This window comes from Cercospora beticola, chromosome 3 (genome assembly GCF_033473495.1).
Source record: "Cercospora beticola chromosome 3, complete sequence".
In the NCBI taxonomy this organism is placed as follows: Eukaryota; Fungi; Ascomycota; class Dothideomycetes; order Mycosphaerellales; family Mycosphaerellaceae; genus Cercospora; species Cercospora beticola.
The window spans coordinates 3,498,250-3,513,369 of record NC_088937.1 but is presented as its reverse complement, the minus strand read 5'-3'; the positions used below and the strand labels follow the sequence as shown (position 1 = coordinate 3,513,369).

Here is a 15,120-nt window from a genome sequence, read left to right as displayed (position 1 = left end):
ATTCCCATCATCTCCCAGACAGAAAGCGAAAACAACAACAACCACCTGAAAAGACAAAAAACTCCTCACCCTCCTTGCCGCCGCCCGCCGAAAAATCAAAACCCATCAGACAACAACACGCAAAGTGGTATATCCTCGCAATTTCTCCTTCATGCCAATCATAGCGACGACGACGACAGCAGCAGCAGCACAGACAAAGATTCCCGACCCGACTTTCATATTTCTTCTTTCGCCTTATCATATCGCTCGCTTGCACAACATACTTTCAACAGCATTCCATATCAAGCATAGCTTTTTTCTTTTCTCCCGTATACGTCGCACATGGGTATTTGGTTGCAAAAACAGAAAAACAACAATATCAAAAAGTTAAAAAGCAGCAGAAAACGCCCCAAACAGCAAGTGTGGTAAGTAGTAGTTCGTGTATTGCTTTCTCAACAACAACTTTGCAAGAATTTCATCGCGGAGGCCCGATAGGGGCCGGGTATCCAGAAGGGGTGGTACTCGCGGTGGCGGTCTTTGTAGCACCAGCACTGGTCGACGCCGGGCGCGAGATCGGTGGTTGCGGAGCATCGGACAACGTTGAGGGACCCTTCCCGCTACTCAAGGCCGAGCCATCGGCTTGAGCATCGTACTTGGGTGTCACGTCGCCGTTACTGGCAGACTTGGTCTCGTGCGCACCGACGGCACTAGAGCTGGGCACCACTCCGAGGCCGGGTATCATGGGTGTGTTAAGTGAACTCGTTGAAGCGTTACCATTAACGCCAAAAGGAAACTTCGTCTCAAATGCACCAGAAAGTGAGTTCGAAGAGGTATTGGGGCGAGAGGAGCCGCCAATAGAGCCCCAGCTGTTAGCGTGGGCGTGTCCATTCTGTTGATCGTGATCGAGGTCGATGCCAGAATCGTTCCAAGGGTTGCGGTAGCCAGATTCGCGGGATTCCATGCTGACGAGTGAAGCCTTGGATGCATTTCCGGAGCCTTGGAGGAACATGGAGGCCGGAGAGTTGGACCCAGTCTTTCTCCGACGATCCATGAAAGAGGTGAAAGATGCCATGCTGCTTGGCTTCCTGAGCTTGTCAAAAATGGAGCGCGACCCACCCTCTTCACCAAATGTGCTCCGGGTGGGGGAGTCCTGGACCGAGGGCTCAGCACGTTGCAGCAGCTTAGACTCGAAATATGGCATATTGTCTTCAAAAGAGTCCGACTTAGGTCGTGGGATCGCGCCCTTCACGGCCTTTTGATCAAGACCGCGACCAATGAGTGGGAGCAAGAGGAAGTCAATGGCATCCTTGAGTCCGCCGGCATTGTTGCGCGTGTAGTTGAGTACCAGGCGCTCGAAGAGGATCTCCTTGTCGCCCTCTTTGCCTTTCTTCGGCTCGTTGACAGAAACCTCTACTACGTATTGGTCCTTCAGCTTCTGCGCAGTATCGTTGCGGAACTCGTTCGAGCTCAGGAAGTCACGCAACTCCTTGGAAGACGGAAACTCGATCTCATGAGTCTCTGGCACCATGCCCTGCAAGAAAGGTTAGCCATTGTCAGTGCATACCTACAGGAACTGGATTCTTACCAAGAACTCATCAACAGCTTGTGGGACCTGCCACTCAGGACCACTGACTGTGATAATGTCGCTAGCAGCTTCAGTGCCTGGAAAGGTGATCTTGCAGTTCCACTTCTTCTCAAGCTCCTCAATCTCCTGCATCCGAGCGACAAGCTCGCGGTGATAGAGGCGGTCCACAGGAACCTGTTCAGACACAAACTCTGCATCAACCTTCTCCACCATATCCATGATCTCTTGCTTGACGAGTTCCAGATTGTCAGCATTGCGTGCAGGGGTTCTGCAGATGACATTGTCGACCTTGATATCGTCATCATCCTTGCCGATGCCTCCACGATCCATGGCATTCGAGAACTTGACGAAGACAGAATACTTCTTCATGATGCGCTGGATGTGCTGACCACCAATGCCAATGATGCGCTTGTGGTACTGGTCTGGAACATGGAATGAGATCGAAGCCGGCATCTCCAGCTCAACGAGGTCCAACCCATTCTTCGTCGCTTCGTACTGTGCTCCGCGGACGTCGATGTAGAAGTTGTACTCGTTGAAGCCATCGAAGACAATCTGAACATTGCTTTGGCTCATGATCTTGTTGATCTTACCATTCTTCTTGCCGCTGACGAACTCCTTGTGCTCGTTGGCAAGCTCTACTTTGACTCGCAGAGTCGATTGAGCCTTCTTGACAAATGGCAGGACATTGATAATGGACATGGCGGCCTTGACAGAGTCATCGCTGCCATTGATGTGGAAGTTGAGCTTCTCGAAGGTGATTTCGGCACCGCTGTTGATGCAGATATCCGGGAGCATGGATCGCACGTCCGAGGGCGTCGGCTGACGCTGGGAAGGATCCGGGTGTGTGACCCACCATGAAGCACTGTAGAACTGTCCAGCCAGGCCCATAATCTCGCGGACGGTGCGCTCCACATTCAAAATGTCCGTGGCCTGCACGCGAAGAAGACCGCTACTGCTCCCAAGCGGTGGCAGCAGAACGTAGGATCCGTTCGCTTCGATGATCTTCCTGATCTTGTCCAAACGCTCCAGGAGAATGCTGTCCACCTTGCTCGTTGTGATCTGTACGTCTTTCACGAAGGTCTTCGTGCCCTGCACCAAGTCATTCAGTCTCTTTTTAGCTTGCAAGATGTTGTCCATGCTATCGCCGGTGATGATGATATCGTCCCGGGTGCGAAGTGGGATGGAACCTGGCGGCGTGTAGCCGAACACTGCTGGGAACATCGGCGGGAAGTAGATCGCAGCGCCCGTAGCTGATTCGATCAGTTTGATGTTTCTCCTCTGCCGGCCTGAGATCAGGTTGTGAAGAGACAATTCCACCCGGAAGACGTCTACTAGACGCTGGAGCATCTGATCAATCATGATCAACAGCCTCGTCTTTGCATTCTCTGAGCTCTCGCTGTCGCCATATATTTGTATCCGCAGCCTGTTGTCCATGCTTTTCTCCATGTTGCCAGTAAAGCTGATCGAGTCCGAGTCCTTGCGCTTTGACTTGGACTCGAGGAGGAAAATGTCTGCTTTCGTCTGATCGGCAATCTGGTCCATGTGCTCCAGGATATCTGCTCGGGCTCCTTCCTGTCCCTTAGGAAACACGATCTCGCGGTCAATATCGACAGTCTCACATCGCTATCTTCCTGTCAGCCACACCACTCGCCCGTGCAAAGTAGTTCCATACTCACCAGTGTGATGGGTGTCTCGTTCAAGATCTTCGCCCGCATCTTGTGCACGACCTCAGCCTCACCGGAAATGCACACATTCGTGACCAGAGCCGAGAGCGGACCCCGCTGCATACCTGGAATCGGCTTGGGTTTGGAGGACGTGACCGTGGCATGTAGTCGCTCGCCGCTCCCCTCGCTTATCTGCTTACACAAGCTGCGCAGAGTTTCCACGTTACGCGTGTGGACCGGCAGGGCGTGGTTGGGCACGTCTCCCGCCGCACCGTCCGGATGTGTCCATCTCTGAAAAGCACCTGTACTGCTGTATAGGACGTCGTCCTTGTCGGGCCCCGGCAGGTTCGCGTTGAAAGGCACGTTGAAGGAGAGGCTCACGAGGTGGCCCGGCATTCCAGGACCTGGGCTCGCGGACATACCGGGCATCGTCCGCTTGCCCATGTTCAGCATGTGTTCCTGCGAGACATGTTGATGCTGCTGTTGCGGGTGCTGAGGCTGCCCTCTCGTGAAGCCCATCCCAGGAAAGCCGCTGCGAGCATGGCCGGTGCTCACGAAGTTGGAGATCTTATGCATGTTCTACGTGCATACACCGCGTCGAGCGGCGGGCGGAGGAACGAATGTCGGTCGGAGAGGCTGGTCGAAACAGGCGCAGGTACACAATATAAGCCCCGGGGGTACGCGCTGAGGGAGGAACCGGCGAGGCAGAAGTGAAGGGAGGACTGGGGGCAGAAAAAGCACAACACGCAACGCTACTGCACCCGATCAAGAGCGAGCAGACATTGCAAAGGGGTATCGGGAGAATGGGCGGTGTGGTGTGGTGGTCGTGGGGTGGTGTTGTGAAAGCTCGAAGTCTGAGACTGAGATGGAAGTCCGGGCACGGTAATCCACACGTGATTGAGGCGTGAAGCCGCGACCCAAGCAATTATCTAGAGCCAAATCCTTGCACTGTGCATGCGCCCCGTAGATGAAGAGACAGGGCGAACAACATTGGCATGCATTGTCAGTTTGGCTAAGCAATCACACAACCGTGGGAGCACGAGCGGAATCGTTGTCGAGTCCAGCTCGCAGCTGTTGGAACCTGTGGAGTAGTTGATCTCCAGCCAGCAATCCGCTCTCGTGCGCACTGTCCTGAAGAGGCCCAAGACCCAGTCTAGAACATGGTACAGACCATGATCCCAGTCACATGTTCATTACACGCTTCCTGACAAGAAACGTAGAAATCAAAGTCTAGATTGACCACGAGCTGCAGGCGATGCGGGCGCCAGCATGGCAACAGACATCATTATTTCTCTCTGCCAACCCACTGGCGGCAGATCGTACACGAATAGCCGAAGTCTATCGCATCGGAGTCGGCGCCGCCTCCAAGGCACATTAGCGAACATGTTCATCATCTGTGGAACCACGACCAGTGTGCAGTACCAAGACTGCTTCATTGCTGCGTGCCGAATTACAAAGTGATAGTACACGGCATCCGGAATTTCGCGGATTCGTGTCTGTGCCTGTTTACACATGCCCATTTGCTCGTACAATTCCCTCTCCAAACTTTATGCTGTGCAATATGCAATGCTTCGCTTTTTTGAACATGATCTCAATACAATGTCCCCCAGTATGCAAACATCAATAGACTGCCAAGAAGCGTGCGGTCTTGCAATTGTCTCCAATCACCCATCCTATACCCTCCTATTGGTATCTGTACTCCGGCGGCGCGGGCGGTCTAGGATCCGTCTGATAGACAATCTCTCGGCCATACTGATCAACGTATCTTACAGGTTGCGGTGCTTGCGCGTACGCACGGGGCTGTTCGTACCCAGGCATGACACTCATCGCTCGTGCTGGTGGGGCAGGCGGTGCGTCGGGCCTGGCGAATTGCTGTGGAGCAACACTGGCCTGGCGAGCATATTGCTGTGGTGCCACGCTGGCGTGACGGGCATATTGCGGCGCAGCGGGTGCTTCTGGTCGTACACTGTAACTCCTTGTCGATGGATACCCTGGCGATGTCGGCTCAGCATACACAGGTGAAGTCTGCTCACGCGCAGGACGAGGTGGCGGAGGCGCCATATCATATCGAGGTTGCGGCGGCTGCTGATATACAGGGGAAGTGGGCGCCTCCATGTACCGCACTTCTGGTCTGTGGTACTGGGGCGCAGGCACAGGATACCCATTAGCATCCACGTACTGCACAGCCGGCTCTTCCGCAGCTCGTCGCTTTGGTGGAGGTGCCATGCTTGCGTCGACTCTTTCATAGGCAGGCTGAGCATAAGATGCCGCAGCACGACTTGGCGCTCGTTCGTAGCCAATGTCCGTAGGCACCGGTCGCCTGTCTGTTGGAGCCACTGACGCTCTGTACGCCGGTGGCGGTGGTGCTGGCGCTGGCTCCGCCTCGGCTGCGTAGTACTGGTTGCCATATTGGTCAACCACAATCCTCGTTGGCGGCGGAGCTGGAATGACCGCCGGGCTTTGAGGGCGCACATTGTAGGGGTCGTGGTAATCTGCACGAGGTGCATCATGGTATCGGACCTCAACAGGTGCTTGGGGCATCCGCGGGTCGCCATAGTTCATGGAAACGGTACGCTGCGGTGCTGGTGAATATGCTCTCTGTGTTGGGGATGGCGGTCGTTGTGCATAATGAATGCTAGCGACCCTTCGAAGATCCTGATTGTCCCTCTGTACTGGTCGGAGCGCAGCAGGAGATGCTACTCTCACGACTGCAGGCGACGCCGGTTGGGCATACTCGTACCGCAGACCTGATGATCGAGGGTCAGGCACATATGATGAAGGCGGGAGCGGTATGTGCCGTGGAGACACGAGATCGACTTCAGCGGGTCTATAATGTGCCGGTCGTTGTGCATACTGGCCATATGGCTGCACGTCTGGGACACTGGCAAATGGCGGCGGAGACACAGGCTCGTCCTTGATGCGAGTCTCTCGATATGCAGGAGACTGGGGCGCAGCGTTTCTATCACGCTTCTTCTTGGCACGCCCGCCAGTGGGCTGGTTCTGCTCCAAGTCTCGCTTCCGCTTCTTGTTCCGGCGTTTTTTATTGTTCACACCGACACCGTTCTGCGGCGAAACAGTACTTGCGCGCGAGACGTTGGGGTTGTGGCGATTATTGGCCTTGTGATTGACGACCTCGGGGCGGCCATTGACCAGTTCCAATTCACCTCCAAGGTTGGGTCCTTTGGCCACGGCCAGCGGGGAGACTCTATTAGGCTGCGGGGCGGCGATGTGAGTGAGATGGTTACGAATGACCTTGGGAGAGTATTGCTGTACCTGTCGTGACGGTTGGGGTGGCGTTGGCACATTGTTGTCCACGGTGACTTCTCCCGGCTCATAGTCGTCGTCATCATCTGATCCAATTTGGCCTTCTTCCATTCCTCCGTCTTCGTCTAGACCGGCAAAGGCAGGGACATCAGGTGGTGTATACTCTTCATCTTCATCATCGTCCACTATCTCGTATGCAGTCCTCAGCTGGGCAGAATACGCATTGATGGTGGTTGGGTCATCACGAGCGCCAGCAGGTTGCTTACCCGAGACAGAAGTCTGAGCATAAGAAGACTGCGCATGAGGTCCTTCGAGGCTCTCGAGGTCTGCTGGGAGGGCACCTGCTGCGCGGTCAGAACCTTTACTTGCGCTTTGAGGCGAGGACCAGTCACTTTCGACCTGGCTCGAGTAGTAGTCGTTCGTGTCAAACGAGCTCGCCTCGCTGCCCACCCTGCCAGAATATTTCAATCCGGACACGTGAGGCTCACGAGCAGCGGCAGCGGCAAGTATGGAGCCCATGTCAAGCGATGGCGCTTCCGCGCCTTCGTCTCGACCTGGTCTCTTGCCCTGCGCAACCTGTGCTTGCAAATCACGCTCGATGTGCTGCCGTTTATGCTGATTTTCAGCTTTTATCAAAACCGCCGACTTCTCCAAGAAGATGGGATCTAGGCCGCTGGAGGTGGCTTTGGTGAGCGATGGCGGCGCGCCATTTACGAAGGGCGTATGCGATGCGTGCAGTCCGGGCAAACCGGGCAGAGAAGGTGCTGCAGGCGTCGAGTATTGCTGTGTGTTAGTGGTCGATGCATTCGCACTGTATGCTATGCCATTGGCAAGACTGCTCTCTGCTGCTATGTGCTGTGCGCCGGGAGCTGGCGCGTGCAGCGACGCGAGGCTGGCTTTGATCTGCTCAACGGCAGCCGGCGGGAGCTTGAAGTGCGCATGCTTGCCTGATACCACAGTGCCAGCAAGGCCGAGCAGCTTGTTGTAGAATGCTTCCTCTTCAGCAGGCGATGGTACAGTGCTGTTCATGCCCTGCGCGACAGCGTCCAACGCCATTTCGCGCTCCACCGCTGCTGCTCCTCGGACGCTCGGGTCTACAAAGGCAACGAAACATCGACTGTGCTGGGATGGTCATCAGAAATCTGTCGCGCGTGGAACGGTAAGGCGACACCCAGCGCGACCGCTGATGTGGTGTCTGGTGTTGTGTCGGGGAAGACGCAAAATACAAAGGAGAAGCGCGATCGAGTGTCCGAGAAAGGCGGTGGCCCGTGCCGGACGACGCTTGCTTCACCAACGAATCATCTGAGGCACGCGCTACCGAGCCATATGTATGTGACTACATACGACACCTTCCACAAAATCTCGCCTTTTTTCTCTTTGGAACAGATCGATACTGACTTTGAAAAAACGCATTCTTTTCCGCAGTGGCCTCATCACTGTATTCGCAGAGCACAATGACTTCCAACGGCATACCAAACGGTGCCACGCAAGATGACTCGCGGGCCGTCTTCTTTTTCGACATAGACAATTGCCTCTATCCAAAATCCTATAAGATTCACGAACACATGTCAGTGCTCATCGATAGCTATTTCCAAACGCACTTGAGTCTATCTCCGGAAGACGCCACCATGCTGCATCAACGATACTACAAAGACTACGGCCTAGCCATCGAGGGTCTTGTACGCCACCACAAAGTAGACCCTCTCGAGTACAACGCGAAAGTCGACGACGCTCTCCCTCTAGACGACATCATCAAGCTCGATCCACATCTCCGAAAACTCCTACAAGACATCGACCGTACCAAGGTGAAGCCCTGGCTCTTCACAAACGCATATATTAATCACGGGAAGAAAGTCGTCAGGCTTCTCGGCATCGAAGATCAATTCGAAGGCATCACATACTGCGACTACGGAGCGGAGAAGTTGCTCTGTAAACCGGATCCCGCCATGTTCGACAAGGCTATGCGGGAAGCAGGCGTGAGAGATCCAACCAAGTGTTACTATGTCGACGACTCAGCAATCAACTGTGTGGGCGGAAAGAAATACGGACTGAAGACAGTGCATCTAGTAGAAGAGGGCACGAAATCGCCTCCGGAGCCGGCTTGCGATCATCAAATTAAGAACTTGGAGGAACTGAGGGGCTTGTTTCCGGAAGTTTTCAACCCAAGCTCATGATTACAGCGATCAGCAAATGGAAGAAATGTGTGTTACGATATCACAAAGCAACGAAGGATGTACACGACGTGGTCGTGGAATTTGAGAATGGGCGAAAAATGTGACTCACGACGAGACGGGCGTGCTCTGGCAACATCAACGCTAGCAGTCACACGGCCAGCGCCCCCCAGGCGCGGAGATGCGCAGCAATGCAGCAAACCAGCCTCGCTCGTCGTGAGTCGCAGGTATCCACCGTTGTTGCTTGGAGTTTCACCTACAGCGACCAAATTTAGCGTGGCGTTGATGAGAAGGCTGATTTGTAGAGTCTAGACATCTGTATATACACAATACATGAGTAGAGCCAATCCTCTCTGGCCTAGAAGCAGTCATACATGTAACTTCGTAAATATGCTGGCTCGCGGAACGTGTTTACAATCAAGAACAACTCTTGATCTCCTCCTTCGCCTTGGACTCGTCATCGTGCTTCTTTTTGTCCTTCTCGAGAGACTGGCCATATTCTTTCCACAACTTCTTCACACTGTGCCCATCACAGCACTCCTTGAACAGATCATCATCGTATTTCCCTTTCCTCAAGCAGCCATTGATCTTCCTGACAGTGCCAGGTCCAAACTTGTGCTCCAGCCAATCCAGAAAGTATCCAGTATGCTGATAGCCGCCATCCCAGTCGCCACTAGCTTCACGCTTCCAATGCTTGGCTGCAAGCCCAGCTCGCAGACGTACCCAGTCAGCAATGCCTTCGATCAATCCACCGTTGCACGTTCCCTCCGCGTTCCATTGAAAGCAATGCACCAGTTCGTGGCAGATAACGCCCAGCAACTCGTGTCTCTGATCCGGTCGGGTTCGATTGATGTAGTTCAAATTGAAGTGGATCTCTTTGTGATCATCATCAAGATCAATGCCAGTGGTGTAAGCAACACCATCCATTTCCCGGAGAATCAAAGTTACGCTTCGTGTGCCTGGTCGATGAGCAGAAGGAACGTCGTACAGCAGATTGAGCACATTTTGAACCTGAGTCTCAAAGTCCTCGGAGGCTTTGATGTTTGATAGGAAGATTGCTGAGCCTTCGTGGTTCACATCATGAAGCTGTAATCGCAGCTTCGGACAGTCGAATTTGTGTTTACGGATGGGAAGTGTCGAAGGCTCGGGAGATGTAGCATTCTCCAGCCTTGGAATCGTAGGCATGCTTGAGTGGTCTTGTGAAGTGCAATAAGGCGGCGAAGATACTCAGATCTTGTCTACGAGCAGATTGGTCGGTGAGTATCTTGATGCGCGACCCTGTGGCTTGATGGCCTTCTTATGCTTCCTCGGCCTGGCGGAGTAGCTACTCGGGATCTGAATCCGACAACAGAGGACAGTGAGTCACTGTATCTCGATGCTGCTCAGATATGTGATGCGTTCAAATGGAAGTGAATGTGTGGTTTCACACTCCGCATCCCTCGCATGGCTTGGTCCAAGACGCCTCTTGGCCTCATCATGCAGGGATGTCTGGCGATTCGCGGAGACCACAAACTTTAACATCAGCGCTATTCGGCAACTTGACGAAATCGTGCAGGAACGACGGCAGTGTGGTGAGCAGGAGCATTCACAAACACATGCACGAACAGCAGGAACGATAGATATGCAAAATACACCGAGTTCATAACTGCATCTGTAACTGACCCGCTGCTGTGCGTCGGAGACAAGACCCGTAAAACCCACGCACGGTTGCCTATGCGACAGTGCGGATCTACGAGAAGTCGCGCGTGTTTGTCGGCGACTCCATCGATAGCTCCCTGCCAGCACACACTACCCACTGATCAGTCACAACAACTCGATCACGGCCTGCACCGCTCACGACGCGCTCGCCATGGATCAGCAAGCAGCGACTCTGTTGAGTACGCTCAAGCGACCCTCGGCGCAGACCGACGTCAAGATCAACCAGCTCAACGCGCTCAAATCCGACATCAAGCACTATCGAGTGCCCGAGAACGCCCAATCCACCATTTTCGACTGCATCAAACTCGCTATTTCACAACAGGCATCCTCGACGCTGCTCAACACTGCATTATCGACCCTTGGACACTTGGTAAAGCGACTCAAAATCCAGGACAACAGCGGCCATGCCATCTCACAACTTGCGCCGAGGCTCCTCCCGGCCCTTCAGGAAAGGCTGGGTGATTTGCGCGAACCAGTGCGCGCGGCTGCGTCGCAAGCAATGGGCGACTTGTACCCCTTTTGCACGAGCGACATCGAAGAGATCATTCGGGATGAGGCCATTGGAGGGTCCAGCGTGCGCGCAAAGGAGACGGGAATGAGGTGGGTGGCTCGGATGCACAAAGACGAAGGCATGCCTTTCAAGTCCTACACACAGAGCATTGTGGCGAGGTTGGAAGACGCGGACGGGACAGTGCGAGAAGCCGCCAAAGCTGTTGTATTGGAATTATTCAGCGACGCGCCGAATGGTGCCAAGCTCGACCTGAAAAAGCAACTGAAAGCATATTCGGTGCGGCATGCTATTGCGACCCAAATTCTGGCCGGTATTGGCGCGGAGGGAACTGCGTCACGGCCACAGACATCGAGCAATCCAGCGCGAACTGCGACACCAGACATGGCTGCCTCGACGCGATCGTTGCCAGCGCACAAGGACCTAGACGAAATCCTGAAGAGCGAGGCTGCGCAGCCGCCACCGCAAGAGACCGTTCCGATGGATCCCATATATCTGCACTCTCAAAGAGAACTCGAAGATATCTTCAACGATATGCTGCCGCACATGGAAGGAAAGGAGACCGAGCACAACTGGGTGCCTCGAGACAAAGCTGTCTTGAAATTGAGGCGAATATTGAAGGGCAATGCGCCGAATGAGTATCATCATGCATTCATGGCTGGAATCAAGAGCGTGATAGAAGGTATTCTGAAGATCGCAAACTCCCTGCGCACAACCATGGCCTCAAACGGCTGTCAATTGATACAAGAGCTTGCGAAGACACTCGGCCCTGCCATGGATCCTCATGTTGAGATTCTGCTTCAGTCGTTCATCAAGATGAGCGCTGCCACAAAACACATTCAAGCGGAGAACGGCAGGATAACAGCAGGTGAGATCTTCCAGAACTGCACATACCACAACCAGATGATGCGACACATCTGGCTGGCTGCGCAGGACAAAAACGCACAAGTAAGGCAATATTCAACAGGCTGGCTCTCGATCATCCTGAAGCGACAAGCGAGCTACAAGAGCAGCTTCGACAGCTCTGGTGGTCTCGAGCTAGCGGAGAAGTGCATCAAGAAAGGGCTGGACGACTCAAACCCCAAATTCAAGGAAAGCACACGAGCCACATACTGGACTTTCGCGAAGACATGGCCAGCTAAGGCAGAGAAGATCATGGGCGCATTAGACCCGAAGGCCAAGGCCGCTCTTGAGAAAGATCCTAACAATCCTAATGCATACTTGCACCAGTCCGTGGCGGCGGCTTCAACATCATCGAGACCTGGAGGCACGGCAAGCAGAACTACCTTGCGTGAACACATGGAGGCGCAGAGGAAAGCAAAGAGTGGTGGCAAGCTGCCGTCACGGCCAAACTCGGCCATGGCTGATCTGTCGCCTGTGAAAAGCCGAGCAACCCCAAATGGCTCGGTTCGTGGACCTTCAAAAATGTCACAGGTCACGAACAGGCAAGTGTCTGGTCAATCAAATGCTTCGACAACAGAAGCGTCCGGTTCCGCAGCAGCTGCGAAGAAGGGTAGTTCCCTCATGTCTGGTCCTGTGCGGCGGCCACGAAGACCGGAGATTGCACGCCCACAAACAGCCGACCCATATGCATCAAGACGCATGCTACGACCAACGACACCAGCAACCGACAGCGATGCTGGAAGCCCAGATAAGAATACTGGCGCGTCAAAGGCATCTGCTGCAGCTTCTGGCACTGCTAGGAACACTGGCAAAACAGCAGGAGTTGCTAACGGCAGCCCTCGAGCGAGCCCATTCCGATACAGTCCCGCTCTGTCAAGGAAGCAGTCACAGCCCGGACTTGACTCAAGACCTAGCAGCAAAGGCAGTGAGACCGCCCGTAGCTTCCGGGAGGACGACCGTCCGACGGGCATGCCGAGAGGCATCACTGATAGAGGGCAATTCTCCCCAGGCCACAAGCGTCCTGGGCTCGGCGAGACTAGGTCCGTGGACAGTGGCATCCCATACTTGGCAGAAGAAGAGAACTTCACTATGGTCATGCCAAGTCTACCAAATCAGCCGCGAGCACCTTCGCCTTTGGCATACAGGAGTCCTATCAGGGCCATGTTTGAGGAAGCGCGCAATGTGGGCAAGCTCTCTCCCGAGGCACAGCGAACCATTAGTGGCTCAGGAGGGCCAATGGACGACGTGGACAGTGTTCATCAAGGCGGACCTGTTCGAGGAGCTGATGAGGTGCAAATATATGAGGACCCATTCGTTGAGAGCACGACACAAGCCGGCGCGCAGGATGACCGAAAGGTTCTAGGCGAACTTCCGTTGAACGAGAATGTCAGAGAGACGAGCCCTACACAAAGCGTTGGCTCGAGTAATGGTCCTAACAGCCCACCTCAAACCAATGGCGTACGACCCCCACCACTCAGTTCGACACCTCAGGATCGGGCAGAGGTAGTCAGAAACCGGCGACTACTAAGTTCTGGTATTGAGCGCATCAGGACCAAGGCACTGGATGCACACGGCTTCCGTCGCGTACAAGATCTCGTCAAATACAAGGGCGACATCTGGGACGGCGGCAAGAAATACGATGAGCTCATGACGGTCCTGCTCGAGTATCTACAAACCATGGACCAAGATTCCAAATTGGCACCACAGCCTTCAAAACTCGCCGGACTAAAAGCGCAAGCACTGAGCGTGCTCCGAGCTCTCGTTGCACTGCACCCCAAAGACGCGACAGCCTGGCACGCCAAAGCACTCGTCACAGTCCTTGCAGTGCGCAGCGCAGTAGACGCAAACAGCCACGTCACATCAGACATCCAACGTACCGCCGATGAAATCATCAAAGATGCCAACTACGAAAACTGCATCGATGCCGTTCTCGACTTCCTTCCTGAAAGCAGCGAAGAATCTCCTCGAATGATCGCCATGGCACTTTCGATTCTCCGCCAACTCGTCACAAAATCGAAGTCTGACAGGGATGCCGATCTAGGCCCAGAACGCAAGTCCCGACTCGCACAGACTACAGCTCGATTTTTGAATGACGCAGATTCGGAAGTGAGGAAAGTCGATGTCGATCTCGCGAGTGAGTTGTTCGATGTCTTTGAGCCGAGTAAGGCGAACTTCTGGCAGGAATTCAAGGGTGTTGATGAGGGTCGTTTGGGCTTGTTGACTTATTATATTGCAAAGAAGGGGAATAGGTTGGCTGGGATTGCGACGCAGTAGGGTTTGAGCTTCGCTGGAGAAGAGAGCGGATAGGGGAGGAAGTGAAGGGACGGATGAGCACTTGATCTCGTATTCTCTTTTGTCCCCTTTGCAGGCACACGTTGTCGTAATACCACTAAGTACAAGCGCAGGCGTTGGGTTCTAGGGATTGCATTGAAATGCTGGGTTGGAAGGGATGGAAAAGATGGGGAGTCTTTTTGGTTTGGAAAGGGTTGGTTGCAATGGGGGAAAAAGCGACCAAAGAGTTCTACCACTACTACTACCACTACTTCCAGCTTCTTTCTAGAATTCCCTCTTACGGTATAGCATTTTTTGGTGTACAAGGGCTGTTTCGGGGCCATGTGTGCTTCACACCTCACTTTTCCTGTCTGTTGTGTTCTATGGGCCCAATGTCGGAGATTCTATCAACGAGCGCAAGACAGTGAATTTTTGTGAGCGGATTTTCTCGTAACTCCGCATAGTCTATAGAATTGCCCGAAGAAGGCAATGAAAAGCTGCACTGGTTGCTGCAGGGGCGGATCAAGCGTTTGTCGATCTTGGTCTCATTCCAGAAGGAGTATAGGTACGAGAAAGGGGGCGAGCACGGTGAAGTTGGAGATGTGGGGTCAACGGCTTGGTCGTGGCGTCACAAATGTGATTGCATCTGCTCTTGTTGCTCCTTGGAAACATAGGTCTATTCGCGAGATCGACGAGCGATTCTCACACTGAGCGTTGTTATCAGTTGGCCGGACATTGGTTGCGTGGAGTGACTCCTGAATTTTTCTTTGGCGATGCGATCGATGTGTGGTGTACGTGCTGTACCTGACAGATAGGAAACGGACGAATCAGAAGTCGAATGTGCCTTGGAGTTGTGCTGGTGCAGGATGTGTTTGTTCATATGACCTTTGCCATCCTGCAGCATATGCAACGGAAGCCACTCCGGATGTAGTTCTGGTGCCCTAGCGGCATGGTGTAGATGAGCATCGACAGGCTGTAAGGCTGCGACGCTACACGTTCCAACGTGTTCGGCGTTTTTTGGCTCAACGCCACTGAGAACGCTCCTCTGTCCGTTGCTTCCTTTGGGCAGTGTCAGCG

The 15,120-nt window shown here is 53.9% G+C and overlaps 5 protein-coding genes across 5 annotated transcripts; 2 read left to right on the top strand and 3 right to left on the bottom strand.

Moving 5' to 3' along the window:
- Positions 1-454: 454 nt before the first annotated feature.
- On the bottom strand, positions 455-3,804 carry RHO25_005374 (uncharacterized protein; the record flags this gene model as incomplete). Its single annotated transcript, XM_023596278.2, has 3 exons — positions 455-1,510; positions 1,565-3,187; positions 3,241-3,804. The coding sequence occupies 3 exons, from the start codon at positions 3,802-3,804 to the stop codon at positions 455-457; spliced, it is 3,243 nt and encodes a 1,080-aa protein (XP_023457115.1).
- A 1,107-nt stretch (positions 3,805-4,911) lies between these two features.
- RHO25_005373 (uncharacterized protein) lies at positions 4,912-7,548 on the bottom strand (the record flags this gene model as incomplete). Its single annotated transcript, XM_023596277.2, has 2 exons — positions 4,912-6,833; positions 6,885-7,548. The coding sequence occupies 2 exons, from the start codon at positions 7,546-7,548 to the stop codon at positions 4,912-4,914; spliced, it is 2,586 nt and encodes an 861-aa protein (XP_023457067.1).
- Positions 7,549-7,946: 398 nt separating this feature from the next.
- RHO25_005372 (uncharacterized protein) lies at positions 7,947-8,666 on the top strand (the record flags this gene model as incomplete). Its single annotated transcript, XM_023596276.2, has 1 exon — positions 7,947-8,666. The coding sequence occupies one exon, from the start codon at positions 7,947-7,949 to the stop codon at positions 8,664-8,666; it is 720 nt and encodes a 239-aa protein (XP_023457114.1).
- Positions 8,667-9,080: 414 nt separating this feature from the next.
- RHO25_005371 (uncharacterized protein) lies at positions 9,081-9,848 on the bottom strand (the record flags this gene model as incomplete). Its single annotated transcript, XM_023596275.2, has 1 exon — positions 9,081-9,848. One exon carries the CDS (start codon positions 9,846-9,848, stop codon positions 9,081-9,083), a length of 768 nt encoding a protein of 255 aa, XP_023457113.1.
- Positions 9,849-10,512: 664 nt separating this feature from the next.
- On the top strand, positions 10,513-14,046 carry RHO25_005370 (uncharacterized protein; the record flags this gene model as incomplete). The annotated part of the gene is made up of 1 exon (XM_023596274.2): positions 10,513-14,046. One exon carries the CDS (start codon positions 10,513-10,515, stop codon positions 14,044-14,046), a length of 3,534 nt encoding a protein of 1,177 aa, XP_023457112.1.
- Positions 14,047-15,120: the final 1,074 nt, after the last annotated feature.